Here is an 18994-nt window from a genome sequence, read left to right as displayed (position 1 = left end):
GGAAGACAGGAGGGCCTGGCGTGCTCTGGTCCAGGGGGTCACGAAGAGTCGGACATGACTAAACGACTAAACAACAACAACAACAACAACAACAACAACAAGTGAAGAAGCATTAAGCTTCCTGCTGGACTCTTGTCTGTTCCCGTCACTTACTCGCAAGTATCAACTATGGCACGGCTGGGCCAGACAGTGGCCAGGATCTGGAGTAGCAGGAGCAGCCATCTCATCCTCCTCTTGGCTCCAGATGCTACTCCTATCACCGCATTCTCCCACCGCTCTTGACCTCACAAATGCACTTTGCCGAGCCGCATCCAATCAGCAGGGAGACAGTATGACATCACACGGAACGGATGTTCTTTTTTCATCCGGAATGCATTGGCAACATTAATAGAAGCGTCTGGGCCAGGTCCCCCGAGCCCAAGGGTGGAATGGTCCTCAAAGCATCACCCGTGGTCTGGGCTCCCAGCCCTGGGAGATGTGTCTCCAAGCAACCCTGGCTGCAGGCACAGCAGGAAGGGTGTTCTGCGCCTGACCTCCTTTGCATAAGAACACCAGGAGAACCTCCTGGATCAGGCCGAAGGAGCCCCGTCTCATCCAGCACTCTGTTCTTGCAGTGGCCAACCAGATGCCATGGTGGGAAAGCGGCAAGCAGGATTGGAACGCAAGAACACTCTCTGTTCCTGCAGTTTCCAGCAGGGGATATTCATTGTTGCCTCCGGTTGTGGAGGTTGGCGGTTCGAATCCCTGCGACGGAGTGAGCTCCCGTTGCTCTGTCCCAGCTCCTGCCTACCTAGCAGTTTGAAAGCACGCCAGTGCAAGTAGATAAATAGGTACTGCTGCAGCGGGAAGGTAAACAGCATTTTCGTATGCTCTGGTTTCCGTCACGGTGTTCCGTTGTGCCAGAAGCGGTTTAGTCCTGCTGGCCACATGAGTTGGAAAGCTGTCTGTGGACAAACGCTGGCTCCCTCGGCCTGAAAGCGAGATGAGTGCCACAACCCCATAGTTGCCTTTGACTGGACGTAACCGTCCAGGGGTCCTTTACCTTTCCACCCCCTCAATTGTTTTGATGGCCTTTTTCCGAACCTTTAGCAACCCTACAAGATCCTCTTCGGGGTGAGGTGACCAGAACTCTACACAGCATGCTGTTCTGGTACTCCAAGTCTGTACGAAAATCCCCATATAACCCATTGCATTTTCCCTTGCTAGGGTACCCTAAGAGATAAGGTCAGACACGTTGCCTGGCACTCAGGAGAACCAAAGGCATCGGTTTGACACACCCAGCAGAATGAAGTGGTTAGAATTCCGAGGTAGGAGGGGGGAATCTTCCTTTTCAGAGCTTCGGAGGTAAAGAGTGCCAGTTTCAAATGCTCACCCATGTATAAATAACCCTCTGCATGTAAATAATAATAATCAATTCACATCAGAAGAGTGGTCTTCTAGCTCAGCTCATTCCCTGCCTGTTTTGCACTGAATTTTTCATGCGGAGGAGCATTTTAAAATAAGGGTTCTCCCCCCCAGCTGTGATGCAAAGTGGCATAATCCATTCTCCACCAGATTCTGATTCCTGCACAGTGAGCCAGGCTAGGGTATAGAATATAGAGCAGCCTTCCCTGATCCAGATGTTTTGGACTACAACTCCCATCAGCCTCAGGCAGCGCCAATGGGAAGTGGCCTTTGTTGGGAGAAATAAGTTACCTGGTTGCAATAAGTTACCTGGACCATTGGGTGGGAGGATAGACAGAAAGGCAACCTGTTCTTCCCTCGCCGGTTCCTTCTCTTTCAGCAGCTGTTTGTTGGCACAGCAGCTGACCTCCTTTCTGACTTTGTGCCCTCCCTCCCTCTTCCTTCTCCAGGTCAGCATGAGTTAGCCAGTGTGCGTTAGTGCCTCCATCTTGGCCGTGGGAGAAACCTGTGCTCAGAATGCCTTTGTTTGGCACGACAAATAAGCCTCCAGTTTCCTTTGTCCTTTCAACCTTACTGGGCTTTTTCTTTCTGCGCAACACTGCGATATATTTAGAGCAGGCCCACATCCCACATGTGGGATTATTATTCCAGGAGTTTGTAAAATCGTGCAAAAGCAGGAAGACCCCTGGAACCACACATGTAAACTATCCCTGCCTTCCGGGGCTCTGGGAAGGCTGCAAGAGATCTTGTTGGGACTTTGCAAGATCTCACGAGATCCCAGACAACCCCTTCTGACTGTCTCCCCCCCCCCCACCAGCTCCCCATTTATTTATTTATTTGTCTCCTGCCTGTGCAAAGTTGATCACACATAAGTTGCAGGTCTACTGCACCAAATTCCAAAATTCCAACCATTAGCCTTAGAAATAAAGGAAGGGGAAAGGGGTGTCCTGAGGCCAAGGAAACCGATGATAATAATATATAATAATAATTTATTATTTATAACCTGCCCATCTGGCTGAGTCTCCCCAGCCACTCTGGGTGGCTCCCAATTGAGTTTAAAAACAATACAGCATAAAATATTAAAAACTTTCCTAAACAGGGCTGCCTTCAGATGTCTTCTAAAAGTCTGGTAGTTGTTTTTCTCTTTGACATCTGATGGGAGGGCGTTCCACAGGGCGGGTGCCACCACTGAGAAGGCCCTCTGCCTGCTTCCCTGTAACCTCACTTCTCGCAAGGAGGGAACTGCCAGAAGGCCCTTGGATCTGGACCTCAGTGTCTGGGCTGGACAATGGGGGTGGAGATGCTCCTTCAGGTATACTGGGCTGAGGCTGGTTAGGGCTTTAAAGGTCAGCACAAACACTTTGAATTGTGCTCGGAAAAGTACTGAGAGCCAGTGTAGGTCTTTCAAGACCGGTGTTATGTGGTCTCGGCGGCTGCTCCCAGTCACCAGTCTAGATGCCGCATTCTGGATTAATGGCAGTTTCCGGGTAACCTTCAAAGGTAGCCTCACGTAAAGCGCATTGCAGGATTCCAAGTGGGAGATAACTAGAGCATGCACCACTCTGGTGAGACAGTCCATGGGCAGGTAGGGTCTCATCCTGCGTACCAGATGGAGCTGGTAGACAGCTGCCCTGGATGCAGAACTGACCTGCACCTCCATGGACAGCTATGAGTCCAAAATGACTCCCAGGCTGTGCACCTGGTCCTTCAGGGGCAGAGTAGCCCCATTCAGGACCAGGGAGTCCCCCACACCCACCACATGATGATGGTGGTGGTGGTGATTATTGATGATGATGATGATGATTTATACCCCGCCCATCTGGTTGTGACAAGGTGTGAGAGGCATGTTGGGAGAAGGTGCAGGCAGATCTATCCATTTTCGTTTCTCTTTCTTCCTCATTTTCCCAGCCTTCCATTCTTCACATTTTGTACATCAGTTTGAGATTCTTTTATTTTTTTAAAGTCCTTGTGAAAATTCATCACTGTGAATTTCTCCAAAGTTTGTGTGAAATTTTGCCTAATGTACACATCTTCGCAAAGCATGTAATTCAACATTTTCATGTTACTTTCACCAACACACACATTTCTGTGTATGTTTGGCTACAGGATGTGCATTTTTCATGCATGTACATTGACTGGAAACCTGCACTGCAAAATTCAGAGAAGTGCGAATTTCGAAGTGCAGATAGGTATCTGTTTGTGCTTTGTTTCGGGGAGAAAATGCAAATAGCCAGGTTCACCTTTAAACGCAAACTGAGTTGGGTCAGAAGGAGGAATTCCAGGGAAAAGAGAACAGCAAAACCACTTCCGCCTAAGGAGGAGGTGGGGTAGCGGGTTTCACGGCCCCTCCAAGTGCGCGGCGGGCGGAGCCAGCCCCACACTACTGGGGGATTCCCGGCCGCATCATGCCCTGGCCAGCTAATCGGCCTGCCCTATTTAAGGCAGGACGTGGCCAAAGATCTCCCTCTTTGCCGCCAACCAGCTGTTCCTGTTTTTCCCCACCCTCCCGCCATATTAGATTTCCATTCCTTGACCTTGCTATGGACCTTGGTTGGTCGCCATTGAGGGGCCTGGTAGGAATTTTCCCACTTGGCAAATTGGCACCAGCCACTTGGTTTTCACCTACTTCGTAGCAAATCATCACAACTTTCTGGGTATTGGCAGTTAGGCATTGGTATTGCTCAGTAGATGGAAGAGGGGAGGTAGCGCCATCACCTGCCCCACATATTGAAGGGTAGTTCGTTGATGGATTCCGGGGGGCGTGGCCCTGTCCGAAGCCTAGGGAGGTGAGGGCCTAAGGCACGCCCCCTATTGGTGACCCCAGGAGAGTTCCTAGTTGATGTGCATCAGCAGGACTTCCCCTACTGGTGGTTAACCCTTCCCGGACTTCAAGCAGAAGGGCTGGAGTCGGATATAGTCAGGACCAATGCCTAAGCCAATACCACTCTTCACCTGTAACCAATAAAGTTGTGGCCTTTTTTAGCCCATTTGTTGTTGTTGTTGTTTAGTCGTTTAGTCGTGTCTGACTCTTCGTGACCCCATGGACCAGAGCATGCCAGGCACTTCTGTCCTCCACTACCTCCCGCAGTTTGGTCAAACTCATGCTGGTAACCTCGAAAACACTATCCAACCATCTCGTCCTCTGTCGCCCCCTTCTCCTTGTGCCCTCCATCTTTCCCAGCATCAGTGTCTTCTCCAGGGAGTCTTCTCTTCTCATGAGGTGGCCAAAGTACTGGAGCCTCAGCTTCAGGATCTGTCCTTCCAGTGAGCACTCAGGGCTGATTTCCTTAAGAATGGAGAGGTTTGATCTTCTTGCAGTCCATGGGACTCTCAAGAGTCTCCTCCAGCATCATAATTCAAAAGCATCAATTCTTCGGTGATCAGCCTTCTTTATGGTCCAGCTCTCACTTCCATACATACATCATTAACCTTAATAATTGTGTCATGTGTCATTATTTCCACCTTGGGGGGGGGGGGTCGGGAACTTGCCATGCAAGCGGGAAAGTGTTAAGACAGGAGCCGGTTGTCATGAATGGTGGGATGGAGTGGCAGCGATGACTTGACCTTTGGTCGCCTGCATTGCTGCAGCATGTCGAAATGGAGCGGGGAAGGGGTGAGCTGGGGGCAAGGCCAGCATGGTGCAATGCAGGGGGCAGGAGCCAAGGGACAGCTCTGCTGGGGTGTTTGCACCACGCTGAACTTGCTCTCTCCTTGCACCCCTCCTCTGTCCCGGTATTTTTAGCAGCAACTCAGGCAACCAGGAGTGAGTTGGCTCTGCCACACCACAATGCCATCTACTGCCTACTTTGAATCAGGTAAAATAACCCAGAGCCTGGCCCAAAGGCGAATGCTGCCCTGTGCTCCTTGCTGAGGAAGGGCAGGAAATACCGCACTTTTCCGTGTATACATTGCCCCCGTGTATAAGACGTCCCCTATTTTGGGGGACTCACATTTAAGAAAATGGGGAGAGATGGCTCAGAGTTGTTGAGCTTTTTGGGGGGTGTTGTACAGGGTTGTTGAGCTTTTTTGGGGGGGAATTGCCAAAAATTGCTCACCCACACAAAATCAGCCTCTCGTCTGTCCCCTCGCTGGCAGAAGCTGCCAATCGACCGCCCAATTGCCACAGAGTCAGCCGATCAACAACAGCCATTGGTGCAGCAACCAATAACAAGCCCAATAACAAGCCGTGGCAGCAACCAATCAAACGTCCACCCTATGCACTGTCCATGTACAATACGACCCCCACTTTTTAACATAATTTCTAAAGAAAAAAACCCTAATCTTATACACAGAAAATTACAGTAAATACAATCAATCGATAAACGATGATGATGGTACCAAAAAAACGATTAGCAGAGCAGAAACAAGGAGCAATAAATGGGTGAATATAAATATACTGTATATTTGTAAACAATAAGGAGATGGAACGAAGAGTCGAAGTTTATCCCATCAAAAAAACGGATTGGCTGGGGCAACCCAGCCAGATGGGTGAGGTATAAATAATAAAGCTATTATTGTTATTGTTAAAAATGGAGTTGTGTCAGGGGAAAGAGACCGTCTGTGTGTTCCTCCATCCAAAGTGACCTTCCAGTGGCCCGTTAAAAGTGAGTAGATATTATGATTATATTTATTTATGTCCCTCCTTTTTCCAAGACAGGGGTAAACAATGCCTAGAAAGCGCCAATGAAGGGTTAGAGCCTGCCACCTTCTAAGGGAGTCCATTCCACTGCCAAACAGCTTTTGCCGCCAGAAAACTCTTCCCAGTGTTTAGTCGTAATCTCCTTTCTTGTCATTTGAATCCATTGGTTTGAGTCTGACCCTCTGGAACAGCAGAGGGCAGGACTTATTTTGCTGCCCCACCCACTTTTGCCTTAGCCCCACCCACTGCTGGCATATGGCCCCTGGGGAGGGGCTCAGAGGGAGTGTGGCCCTTGAGCTGCAAAGGGTCCCTCACTCCTGGGTTTGATGGATGGAAGAAGACCTGACATGGCATAAGTCCCTTTCCTACCTACCCCTGCCTTCCCACTATGCACTGCCCGGAGAGGAAGGACCAGGACGAGCTCAGTAGAAGGCTGGCACCACTTTTATTTCTAACGTGCTTGTACAAGAAGTTCCCACGGTCGAGAAGGGGCTGGACCCACCCACAGAAGGAAGAGGGTCTTCTCACCAAGAATGTGCCGTGAGTCGAGGAGCTTCCAGATACTTTGAGGATCTTGTCTGGTTCTTCGGGTGGGAATTCATTCTCAGGCTGGCTCTGACAGCCGGTCTTCATGAGCTCAGATAGAGTCACCATCATCCAGAAGCCGCCTGCTATCTTTTGCTTCCCAAGACGGTTGCAAAAGGGCGAACTGAGGATCAATTTGTGCCGGAGCCCAGCTGCAATCTCTCTGAGTGACGGCAGCATGGCAACAGATGGGATCAGAGTCAGGCCCATAGCTGTGCTTTGAACCTGTGGCCAAGACCTCTGGTCTGTGTTTGTGGTTGAAGGCCTATTTGCCCCAGTTACTGGGCCTGGTCCGGCGCGTGTACTGCCACTTGGTCTGTGGTCGTGCCATGGTGGTCCAGGGCTGGTACTGCCACTGGGTCGTTGGTTTCACCGTGGTGGCCGGCTTCCGCTTGGGCAGCCTATAAATAATGCTAGGCCGCACATTCCAGCCCAGGAACTTTGTGCTGGTGAGATACCAGGGAGTTGTCGGCTTATAGGGGGGGAAAGTGAACTTATAGGGAGGGAAAGTCCTCTTTGGGCCTGTGTACCAGCCCCATGTGCTACGAGGCCGGGAGGTCGTGGTTGCAACATAACCGGGGCGTTCAAACGAGTAAGTTGGCCGGGCCTTGCCCCCGTACCCGTAATACTTGCCGTTCACCAACATATGAGTGGGTCTCTTTAAATTGGGTGCCGTTGCCCAGGCTGGGGGTGAAAACAGGGTGGAGGCGGTGCTGGGGGGCTTGGTCGGGGGCGGTGTTGGCTTGAATGGCGGGACGAGAGCGGAGGCAGGAGGGTTCTTCAGTATTCTCTGGATCCAGTAGTAGAAGTGTTGGGTGGCGGTGAAGACGCCCGGGACCTTCCCGACCGTGCAGCCTCTGCCCCAGCTGTTGAGGCCCACAACCCAGAAGCGCTCGGATCTCGCTGGCCTGCACATGAGGGGGCTGCCCCCATCGCCCTGGAGCGGGAAGAGGGAAGCGGCGTGAGGAGCGAGGGCAGAGGCGGCCCGTCTCATTTTGCCACCAGGGGCAAAGAGAGGAAGTGCCACACTGTGTGTCCATTCCCACCCCCCTTGATACCCCCACCAAAGCCTTGCTTGCTGGGGTCACCTGGTTGCAGGTTCTTTTATTATTATTACTCACATAATATACAACAGACAACTCATAAAGAAAAATCATATATAGCAAAACCATGACTCATGTTTTCATTTACACTGATCTCTGGGACGCGGGTGGCGCTGTGGGTTAAACCACAGAGCCTAGGACTTGCTGATCAGAAGGTCGGCGGTTCGAATCCCCTCGACAGGGTGAGTTCCCGTTGCTCGGTCCCTGCTCCTCTCAACCTAGCAGTTCAAAAGCACCAAGTGCAAGTAGATAAATAGGTACCGCTCCAGCGGGAAGGTAAACGGCGTTTCCGTGCACTGCTCTGGTTTGCCAGAAGCAAACTGCTATATCCATACTGGAGCCCAAAACCAACTCCCTACTCTGAACGAATCTGCTACCTAGGCACCAAAAGACCGCTGCACATTTTATTTGAGCAAAGGCCCTTTAATGGGAGCGTGGGGGGGGCACACCTTAGGCTCCTCCCCCTGTTGTGGCTCCTCCCAGTTTCCTACATGCCTGGGCTTAGCTTCTGCAGCAGGGAGCCTGCTCTGAGCTTGCAAGTTCCTCCTTAGATGCCTGCACCATCAAGAGCACCAAACTTGAGACCTCCATTAGCTCCTGATCCTGCTTGCTCAGTGTGTAGTCTAAATACTCTCTGCTCCACAGCAAGCTTCTTCCTCACACTCCTGCTGGCCTCCACTGGACCTCCCCAGCAGGTCTTGGCTTGTAACAGGACACCTCAGTTTAGAAGACCAGGGTGGAGCTCGGAAGACCAGAACCACCATGATGGGGAATGAGGACGCTGGGCTTTACCTCGCACCTACCTTACATCGGTCCACCTTTGCTTCCTCAGATATGACGCAGATGTTCTCCTGTATGATCTGTCCGTCATACCACTTGCTGCTGTTGCAGATGTCAGAGGGCATTATGGTCACCCTGGCCTCCTGCATGATGTCAGCGTACGGGGCACGCCCTGTGGGCAGAAAGCAGGGAGAAGGCCCAGCTGGTACCTGCCTGATGGACCTTAATTTCTAACGCAAGAGGTCTTCTGGGCAAAGCTCATCAAGAACTGACAGCGCCTGACCTGGAGAGAGCCTCGGTCCCAAAATCTTGGGTGTAAGGAGGTGGGCTGAGGGTTTCTCTCCTCAATGAGAGAAAGTCACTCTGCTCCACCTACCCAAGAGATACTTTGTGATATCAACATAAGCGCTGACCCAACTTCACTGGCTGCCAATTAGCTTCTGGGCCCAACTCAAAGTGCTGGTTTTCACCTATAAAGCCTTAAACGGTTCAGGACCACAATATCTCTCAGACTCTAATAGCCAGGGAGAAAGGGGCTGCTATCCAAAATCAGGCTGGGAAAGGATTATAGTTTAGTTGCTTGAGCATTTGACCAGAAATCCAGGCATCTGATCTCTTCTGCATGGGAAGGAATTCACTCAACAGTTGAGTTCTGGTCCTTCCCTTCAAAGATGCCATGACAGAACTCTTAGCTTTTTGGGAAGAAGGCTGTGGCAGGTGATGGGAGGCAGCTGTGGAAGAGATGCTGCACAGCTGCTGCATATCAGGAGAGAGGATGCTGGGCTGGTTGGGCCAACAGACAAGGCAGCTTCATGCATTTGTCCAGGGCAGCTGTCTATCAGCTTTATCTGGTATGCAGGCTGAGACCCTATCTGCCTGCAGACTGTCTCGCCAGAGTGATGCATGCTCTAGTTATCTTGGACTCCTGCAATGCGCTCTACGTGGGGCTACCTTTGAAGATGACCCGGAAACTACAACTAATCCAGAATGTGGCAGCTAGACTGGTGACTGGGAGCAGCTGCCGAGACCACATAACACCGGTCTTGAAAGACCTACACTGGCTCCCAGTACATCTCTGAGCCCAATTCAATGTATTGGTGCTGACCTTTCAAGCCCTAAACGACCTCGGCCCAGTAGACCTGAAGGAGCGCCTCCACCCCCATCATTCTACCCGGACACTGAGGTCCAGCTCTGAGGGCCTTCTGGTGGTTTCCTCGCTGCAAGAAGCCAAGTTACAGAGAACCAGGCAGAGGGCCTTCTCGGTGGTGGCGCCTGCAGTGTGGAATGCCCTCCCATCAGATGTCAAATAAATTAACAACTACCTGACATTTAGAAGACATCTGAAGGCAGCCCTGTTCAGGGAAGCTTTTAATGTTTGGTGTATTACAGTATTTTAATATTTTTTGGGAAGCCGCCCAGGGTGGCTGGGGAAGCCCAGCCAGATGGGCGGGGTATAAATATATTATTATTATTATTATTATTATTATTATTATTATTATTATTATTATTATTATTATTATTAAAACAGCAATAATCCATTGACTAAGAGATTAGTACAAGGGTGGGGGATGCATGGACCTCCAGATGTTTTTGGACCTCATCAGCCCCAACCAATGCCCAAGGCTGATGGGGATGGTAGTCCAGTAACATTTGGGGGACTGCAGGTCCCCCACACTTGGACTTCTCCCTCCAATTTCTGCAAAAGTGCTGCCCTCTGTTATGCTATTCCCCCCTCCCCCAATCCCTGTGCTCAGCTTAAGGTCCTTAAGAGTCTCCAAAGCAACAATTCAATCCCTCTTCCTTTCCTCGCCTTCGCTTCTGAAACTCCCAGCAGGGACGCATCCTGATCGCAAGAGGCTGGCTGACTCCCAGCCCTACCTCAAGACCTGAGGATGTCAGGGTGATGGAGAATGGACCACGAGAGGCCCCTGCAAACCACGTCTCTTTGTGGGGAGGGGAAGGGGGTGGTCCTCACACTTTATCTGTGTGATGCCCCAACCACAGGTGTAGCAATGGGTCAGGGAATCCACCTCCAGGTTCTCGTCCGGCAAACAGGCAGGCTGGATGTAGTCGTTGCAGACCACCGGCTTGTCCATCTCAATCAGGGTGATGTCGTTGAGATACCCCTCGTGGCGGAAGTGTTCGTGGTCCACGATTCTCTTGATGGAGCGGACCTGGGCATCAGGGCCGGGGTTGGAACGCTGCGTGACGCCAATGTGCACCTTCAAATACTCAACTTTTACAAACCTGGGGGGGCGGGGGGAGGGAAGACATAGAATGAGATTTCAGAGAATCACAGAATTGTAGAATTGGAAGGGACGTCGGGGGTCATCTTGGACAGCCTTCTGCAATGCAGGAGTCACAGATAAAGTATCCCTGACTGTTGGCCGTCTTACTTCTACTTAAAAACCTTCAAGGAAGGAGAGTCCATCACTTTCTGAGAAAGTCTTTTCCGCTGTCAAACAGCTCTTACCATCAGGAAGTTTTTTCCTGACGTTTAGTCAGACTCTCCTTTCTTCCAATTTGAAAACATTGACTCAAGTCCTCCAGAGCAGCAGAAAGCAAGCTTGCTCCGTTTTCCGCGTGGCAGTCCTTCAGATATTGGAATACGGCTATCCTATCACTTCTCAGTCTCCTCTTCTCCAGGCTAAACATACCCAGATCCTTCAACCGTTGCTCATCAGGCTTAGTTTCCAGACCCTTGATCATCTTGGTTGCCCTCCTCTGTACACCTGCCAGCTTGTCAACATCCTTCTTAAACTGTGGTGCACAGAACTGGACACAGGTTTCCAGGTGGGGACTGAACACTAGACTTCTGTGGATACAGCTGCATCACACTATTGTGGTCTACTAAGACACCTAGAACCTTTCCACCTATACTGTTGGCAAGCCCTGTGTTCCCCCATTCTATATTTGTGCATCTGTCAAGGCACAGTTGAAATTCATTTTGTTAAAGTTATCCTGAATCCTGATTCTATCTTCTGTGGTATTAGCTGCCCCTCCCAGTTTGGTGCCATGTGCAAATCTGATTAGCATCCCTTCAATTCCTTCATCCAAGTCATTTATGAATGATTGGTGCTAGGCAAAGCCACTTCCGCCCTACGGAGGAGGTGGGGTTGCGGGCATCATGGCCCCGACACGTGCGCGGTGGCTGGAACCAGTCGCTGCGCAATTGGGGGGATTCCCGGCCACGTCATCACCTTAGCCAGCCAATCGGCTGGCTCAGGGGCGTGGCCTGCCCTATTTAAGGCACGATGGGGCCAGGGATCTCCCTCTTTGCCACCTACCAGCTGTTCCTCCCAGGCAGCCTCCTTTATCGCTAGCGTCCCTTATCTCCCTCCAATCACTTGTCGATCAGCTGCTCAGCGGCTTCATTTCAAACCCCCGTTCCCTTTTTCTAAAAAAAAAGGGCACAATCTGCTTTTTGTCCCTGGGCAATTTGGCTCCAGGAACCACACATTTGCTCCATAAGATGCACAGACATTTTCCCTTACTTTTTAGGAGGAAAAAAGTGTGTCTTATGGAGCGAAAAATACAGTATACCCCTATAGATCGGAACATTAGATGAACCTTCATACAGAAAACGCTTGCGAATTTTCATTCTGACTGATGTGGGCATGGGGAGAAGCTGAGTAAAGTCGAAACGGGCCGATTTGTCTACCTGGCTTTGCTTACTTTTGGATCATGAAGCAGTGAGCGGAGGAAAGGACCCACTGGGCGTTGATGAGGGAGCCTGCGCAGAAGTGCTTGGGCCCCTGGCTCGTCGGGAACTGGAAGCTGACGACCCACGGCCATGTCCCCGGCAAAACGTTGGAGCCGCCCACGATCCTCAGCGAGTTGCCGTGGCTCATAGCCAGCGGGCGGCTTCCGCACACCCTCCTGTGAAGAAGAGAGCAGATCAGGGAGACAGACAAGGAAGGCACGGTTTGTAGGTGCAGGTGGGAGGAGGCAGGTGAGGCTGCGTAGGCATCGTGGCTCATGAGCTCCATTCCAGTGGATGAAGAAGAGAAGAAGAGTTTGGATTTGATATCCCGCTTTATCACGACCCGAAGGAGTCTCAAAGCGGCTAACATTCCCCTTTCCCTTCCTCCCCCACAACAAACACTCTGTGAGGTGAGTGAGGCTGAGAGACTTCAGAGAAGTGTGACTAGCCTAAGGTCACCCAGCAGCTGCATGTGGAGGAGCGGGGAAGTGAACACGGTTCACCAGATTACGAGACTACCGCTCCTAACCACTACACCACTCTGGCTACATCAGAACTGCAGCCCCACACGACAGGGACCCTGTTAGACTTGGAGAAGTTTAGACCACAGCGCCACCCGCGTCACTTATGGACTCATTTTTAAAACTGTGTTTATGGAAAACAATCTTACTTGGCCACGAGGGATTGCCAAAGAAGAAGAAGACTCAGAAACATTGCCATCCTGGCTAGTAGCCATCAATAGCCTTCTTCCCCTCCATAAATTGTCTAATCCTCTTTTAAAGCCATTGCTGCCTCTCCTGTGGCAGGGAGTTCCATAGTTTAACTATGCCCTGTGTGAAGAAGTCCTTTCTTTAATCTGCCCCGAGTCTTGCAGCAAAAAGATGGTATCTTGCCATTCCGTGTAGGCAAAATGGTACCGTCAAGAGCAATCTGAGAGGCTCTGCTGTCCTTTTACTAATTATATGGAACAGAAATGCGATTCTGAATTATTTAAAGCTTTCTCACTGAGGTTATAAATAGAAAGCATCTTTGGGATATCAAAACTGTAAATGCATTTTGAATGCTCGTGCATGAAAATGCAATTAAAATAACTGCATATTCTGAGGATAACTACGTTCTAATTTATGCTTAAGCAATTTTCCACCCTGTCTCTCTGCCCCTCGGGTAGCCACAGCAGTAACTAACAACATTGGTTTTTTAAAAAAATAATAATAATCCAATAATGAAGCCAAATGCATGCAATGTCAAAACACAGAAATAGTTTTAAAAACAAGAGCAGATCAAGAGAGCAGCCAGCTCAGATCGGAAGCATCCATCATCAGCAGGAGAATAGTCAGGTCAGCAGGGCAGATTAAAAGGGTTTTTGCATTTATTTCCCACCTGTTCTCCAAGGGGCTCAAGATGGTGTATATATAGCTCTTTCCCTCACAACAACCCTGTGAGGTAGGTTAGGCTGAGAGACAGTGTGTGGCCCAAGATGACCCAGTGAGCTCCATGGCCAAGTAGGGGGTAAATCATGGGTAGGCAAACTAAGCCCCAGGGGCAGGATCTGGCCCAATCACCTTCTCAATCCGGCCTGCAGACGGTCCAGGAATTAGCGTGTTTTTACATGAGTAGAATGTGCGCTTTTATTTAAAATGCATCTCTGGGTTATTTGTGGGGCTTAGGAATTCGTTCTTTCTTTCCCCCCAAAAATGTAGTCCGGCCCCCCACAAGGTCTGAGGGACAGTGGACTGGCCCCCTGCTGAAAAAGTTTGCTGACCCCTGGGGTATATGAACCCTGATCCCCCAGATCATAGTGCAGCCCTCTAACATCTACACCACACTGGCTCTCTGTTGTGCGCCTGGAAAAGGCTTTATTTGTTCACTAGCAGACTGCCATGGAGGCCCCAGAACACCACTGGGGCTAGCTGTGATGGACGGACAGGTCCTCCTCACCCTCTCCCTGATTCTGGGGTCACTTACGTGCATGTCTCATCCTCTGCATGCGTGGACCACAATGCGGAAAGAGCCAAAATGGGGAGAAGCAGCCACAACATCCTACATGGCGCAGCGCGTGACGGGTTCCACCAGCTCTTCCCATTGCTCGCGACATCACAAACTGTCTTTTTGGGGTCTGGCCAATCAGCTTGCAGCCAATATGACATCACACATGGTAGAATGACATTCTGGGTTTTCTCTTTCCTCCCTGGAATGGATGGTGCCCAAGAGTCCGGGCCCAAGGTTCCCATATGCCCAGGGCCGGATTTCGGTTTGATGAGGCCCTAAGCTCCTGAAGGTCATGGGGCCCTTGATATGTCCAGCTGTCCTTTGTCAACAACAAATGGTTGCTGTTTTTTGTGTTGAATATAAGCTATATGGTCATTGATGGACCTAATAGGTATCTAAAGCCATTTGCACATAAAAAATAGGAGCCCACAAAACACAAAAACACTGTTTCTGTATGTAGGTTTTATTTTATTTGTCGAAACCCAAACTGGAATTAAGATTGCCGGAAGAAATATCAACAACCTCAGATATGCAGATGACACAACCTTGATGGCAGAAAGTGAGGAGGAATTAAAAAACCTTTTAATGAGGGTGAAAGAGGAGAGCGCAAAATATGGTCTGAAGCTCAACATCAAAAAAACGAAGATCATGGCCACTGGGCCCATCACCACCTGCCAAATAGAAGGGGAAGAAATGGAGGCAGTGAGAGATTTTACTTTCTTGGGCTCCATGATCACTGCAGATGGTGACAGCAGTCACGAAATTAAAAGATGCCTGCTCCTTGGGAGAAAGGCGATGGCAAACCTAGACAGCATCTTAAAAAGCAGAGACATCACCTTGCCAACAAAGGTCCGTATAGTTAAAGCCATGGTTTTCCCAGTGAGATCTGGACCATAAAGAAGGCTGATCGCTGAAGAATTGATGCTTTTGAATTATGGTGCTGGAGGAGACTCTTGAGAGTCCCATGGACTGCAAGAAGATCAAACGTATCCATTCTTCAGGCAATCAGCCCTGAGTGCTCACTGGAAGGACAGATCCTGAAGCTGAGACTCCAGTACTTTGGCCACCTCATGAGAAGAGAAGACTCCCTGGAAAAGACCCTGATGTTGGGAAAGATGGAGGGCACAAGAAGGGGACGACAGAGGACAAGATGGTTGGACGGTGTTCTTGAAGCTACAAATATGAGTCTGACCAAACTTCTGTCGTCCCCTTCTCCTTGTGCCCTCCATCTTTCCCAACATCAGGGTCTTTTCCAAGGAGTCTTCTCTTCTCATGAGGTGGCCAAAGTCTCCCTACTTGTTCCTTTTCACCCTTGGGGACCCAAGCTCTCCTATTCAAATTTTCACCATGCAGGGACTCTCCAGATCAGTGGAGGAGAACGTGTGGGGCAGCAGCTGTTGCAGAGGAGGAATGGAAGCAGGTGCAACGGGCTCATGATCCACATTAAGCTGAGGTGTGGACAAGTCCCATATGATGGACAGCAGAGCCAGATCAGAGTCTGGTGATGCACTCAGCTTTGACAGACTGTCTCCATCCTGCACCTTCGACCTCAGACTGGACTCGGACCTTGCCTCACAGTTAACCCACGGGACCAGCACACACTCTCTGACTAAAGGAGAAATCACCAGGGGAAATAAAACCTGAGAACCTTATTTTTTAGCAGTTCTTTGGTGAGGGGAGGGGCAAAGACAAACCCCAGAACCTGTCCAGTTATGCTGGAGAGGAGGTCTGCTGGGAGATGGTGCACATGCAATTCCCCCTTTAAAAAGTGCAACAACTTTGGGCCATCTCCCCTCACTTTCTTTAAATTCAGTCCCCCCAAATGGGGGGGGGCATCTTATACACGGAAAAATACGGTATGTGCTGCCCCATTTCCCTTGATGCCGTAAAGGTAAAGGTAAAGGTACCCCTGCCCGTACGGGCCAGTCTTGACAGACTCTAGGGTTGTGCGCCCATCTCACTCAAGAGGCCGGGGGCCAGCGTTGTCCGAAGACACTTCCGGGTCACGTGGCCAGCGTGACATCGCTGCTCTGGCGAGCCAGAGCCGCACACGGAAACGCCGTTTACCTTCCCGCTAGTAAGCGGTCCCTATTTATCTACTTGCACCCGGGGGTGCTTTCGAACTGCTAGGTTGGCAGGCGCTGGGACCAAACAACGGGAGCGCACCCCGCCGCGGGGATTCGAACCGCCGACCTTTCGATCGGCAAGCCCTAGGCGCCGAGGCTTTTACCCACAGCGCCACCCGTGTCCCTTCCCTTGATGCCGTAAGCCCGCGCTTATTTTGCTTCATGGTACATCCAGCCCTAGTCTGCCATCAGATTTGCCTGCTGTCAAAAGAAGACTGTTGTTGTCACATAATAAACGCAGCGGCAAACCTGATGGTCCTTGCTAGAGATTAACTCCACCTTCCTCGGGGCATAGTTGACAACCTTCTGATATTCCAGGAGGTATTTCAGGTTGCTTATTCCTATAGATGACGTGTTCTTCACTCAATGTGTACATCAGGAGTCACTTTTTTTAACCTCCTTCAGATCCTTTTCTCTCTTGATGGTTTTAGCTTTCATCTTTCCTGACAGCTGGACAGATATCTCCTCCCTCCTACAGGAACATTTTACAAGACCTCTGGGAGTCCTCCTTAAACCACCGAACCTTTGATATGCCTTCTGGTGCCATCAGCACAGCTGCAGAGTAGGCTCAGAAGAAAGCTTTGGTTCTGGAGAAAGTTTGGATGGCATTAGTGTTATCAGAGAGTAAACACTAGGGATAAGGATCCCTATTGTCCAACAGACAGTTCTGAAGGAGCAGGGATGTTTGCTCTTCAAATCCCCAAGTAACCAGGCCTTTGTTGACTGAAAGTGATATCTAGGAAGCGTCCCCCCCCCTTCCATCTACCACCTGTAACTTCAGAGTTTAGAAGATGCACCTATTATGTCGGCTAGTAGCCAAGACGACTATGTTCTTCCTCCGTGGTTGGAGCTGGTATGTCTCCGAGTAACACCAGCTGCTGGAAACTGCAGGACGAGAGAGGGGTCTTGGGTTTGAATCCTGCTTGCAGGTTTCCCATGATGGGTACCTAGTTGGCCACTGTGAGAACAGGACCTGGGACCACATGGGTCATTGCCCTCCTTCCTTATAGTCAAGAGTCCTACTTTGTAGCCTGCCAAATGGTACTGTCAGGGTACTGCCATCGAAAGGGGAGAGGGGGGCAGAAGAGCACAGGGAGCCTCCAAAGTCGCTGAGCAGTAGCACTTGGTCAGGCAGTGGAGAGAGTCACACCTCTGGCGAAGCAGAGGGGGAAAGGAGGGGCAAAGCGAGGCAAAGGCTCACAGACGGTACTGTGAGCCGAAGCACCGTGCTCAGCCAGGCTGGATGGGAAACAGACATGCTGCTTCGGTCACCCAGTTTTCGCAAGGGGGTCAAACGTCAGGAGGGGAGGCGGAGATTTGGGGTGTCTAAGTTCTTATGCTGGGGGGGGGGTACAGGAAGAGGCCACTCCTGGAATCTGCAAGTGACTGAGACAAACATGAACTTTGGGTTTCTGCATTGTACATTAAAGGGACAGCTGACCCTTAGGTCCAGTCGTGGGCGACTCTGGGGTTGCGGTGCTCATCTCGCTTTACTGGCCGAGGGAGCCGGCGTACAGCTTCCGGGTCATGTGGCCAGCATGACTAAGCCACTTCTGGCGAACCTGAGCAGCCCACGGAAATGTCGTTTACCTTCCCACCGGAGCGGTACCTATTTATCTACTTGCACTTTGACATGCTTTCGAACTGCTAGGTTGGCAGGAGCAGGGACCGAGCAACGGGAGCTCACCACGTTGTGGGGATTTGAACCACCGACCTTCTGATTGGCAAGTCCTAGGCTCTGTGGTTTAACCCACAGCGCCACCTGCGTCCCTTTACACTGTACATAAAAGGTAAAGGTAAAGGTACCCCTGCCCCTACAGGCCAGTCTTGACAGACTCTAGGGTTGTGCGCCCATCTCACTCAAGAGGCCGGGGGCCAGCGCTGTCCGCAGACACTTCCGGGTCACATGGCCAGCGTGACAAGCTGCATCTGGCGAGCCAGCGCAGCACACGGAAACGCCGTTTACCTTCCCGCTGGTAAGTGGTCCCTATTTATCTACTTGCACCCGGGGGTGCTTTCGAACTGCTAGGTTGGCAGGCGCTGGGACCGAGCAGCGGGAGCGCACCCCGCCGTGGGAATTCGAACCGCCGACCTTTCGATCGGCAAGCCCTAGGCGCTGAGGCTTTTACCCACAGCGCCACCCGCGTCCTTACACTGTACATAGTTTGCACTAAATAAAACCTGTAAAAAGCAGGTCGGAGTCCTGGCTGTTTACTCGTGAGCAACCACCTGCAAACCTGACAGGTACCTTTTTTTTTTTTTTTTGCACTAACTGCGACCTGGGAGGAGGCGCTTGACCTCAGCACACAGATATATCCCGGCCACTGCCAGTCATTCTGAGATTCACAAGCATACGCTCCAGCATTTCCCCAAATGAAAATAGGGACATCTTAAACAACAACAACAACAACAACAACAACAACATAATTTTATTATTCATACCCCGCCAATCTGACTGGGTTGCCCCAACCACTCGGGGCAGCTTCCAACATATATTTTATAAGAATATATTTTATAAGAATTCCAAGGTCCCAAATATATATATATAAAGTTCATAAATGTAAAAGGCAAAGACATACATATATAAACCACGTGTCTGAAATAGTACAGGAGAGCAATCCTGAAGCCATTTTGACTCTCCCAAATTGACCTCAATATATTTCTC

At 50.5% G+C, this 18994-nt stretch overlaps 1 protein-coding gene across 1 annotated transcript; it reads right to left on the bottom strand.

The window, feature by feature from the left end:
* Nucleotides 1-6665: 6665 nt before the first annotated feature.
* Nucleotides 6666-8677, bottom strand: LOC114606012 (acrosin-like). Its single transcript, XM_028747745.2, has 2 exons — nt 8535-8677; nt 6666-7565 (listed from the first exon to the last, which is right to left on the bottom strand). The coding sequence occupies exons 1-2, from the start codon at nt 8658-8660 to the stop codon at nt 6894-6896; spliced, it is 798 nt and encodes a 265-aa protein (XP_028603578.2). The 5' UTR covers nt 8661-8677; the 3' UTR covers nt 6666-6893.
* Nucleotides 8678-18994: the final 10317 nt, after the last annotated feature.

The sequence above is a fragment of the Podarcis muralis genome, chromosome 10 (assembly GCF_964188315.1).
Source record: "Podarcis muralis chromosome 10, rPodMur119.hap1.1, whole genome shotgun sequence".
NCBI lineage: Eukaryota > Metazoa > Chordata > Lepidosauria > Squamata > Lacertidae > Podarcis > Podarcis muralis.
The sequence above is the reverse complement of the archived record's forward strand: the minus strand, read 5'-3'. Positions and strand labels throughout refer to the sequence as shown.

Coding starts and splice junctions, on each gene's coding strand:
- LOC114606012 (XM_028747745.2), bottom strand. CDS start 8,660: ATGCAGGAGGCCAGGGTGACCATAATGCCCTCTGACATCTGCAACAGC. Junction 7,566..8,534: donor CAAAGGTGGACCGATGTAAG/GTAGGTGCGAGG, acceptor TTCCCGCTCCAG/GGCGATGGGGGCAGCCCCCT.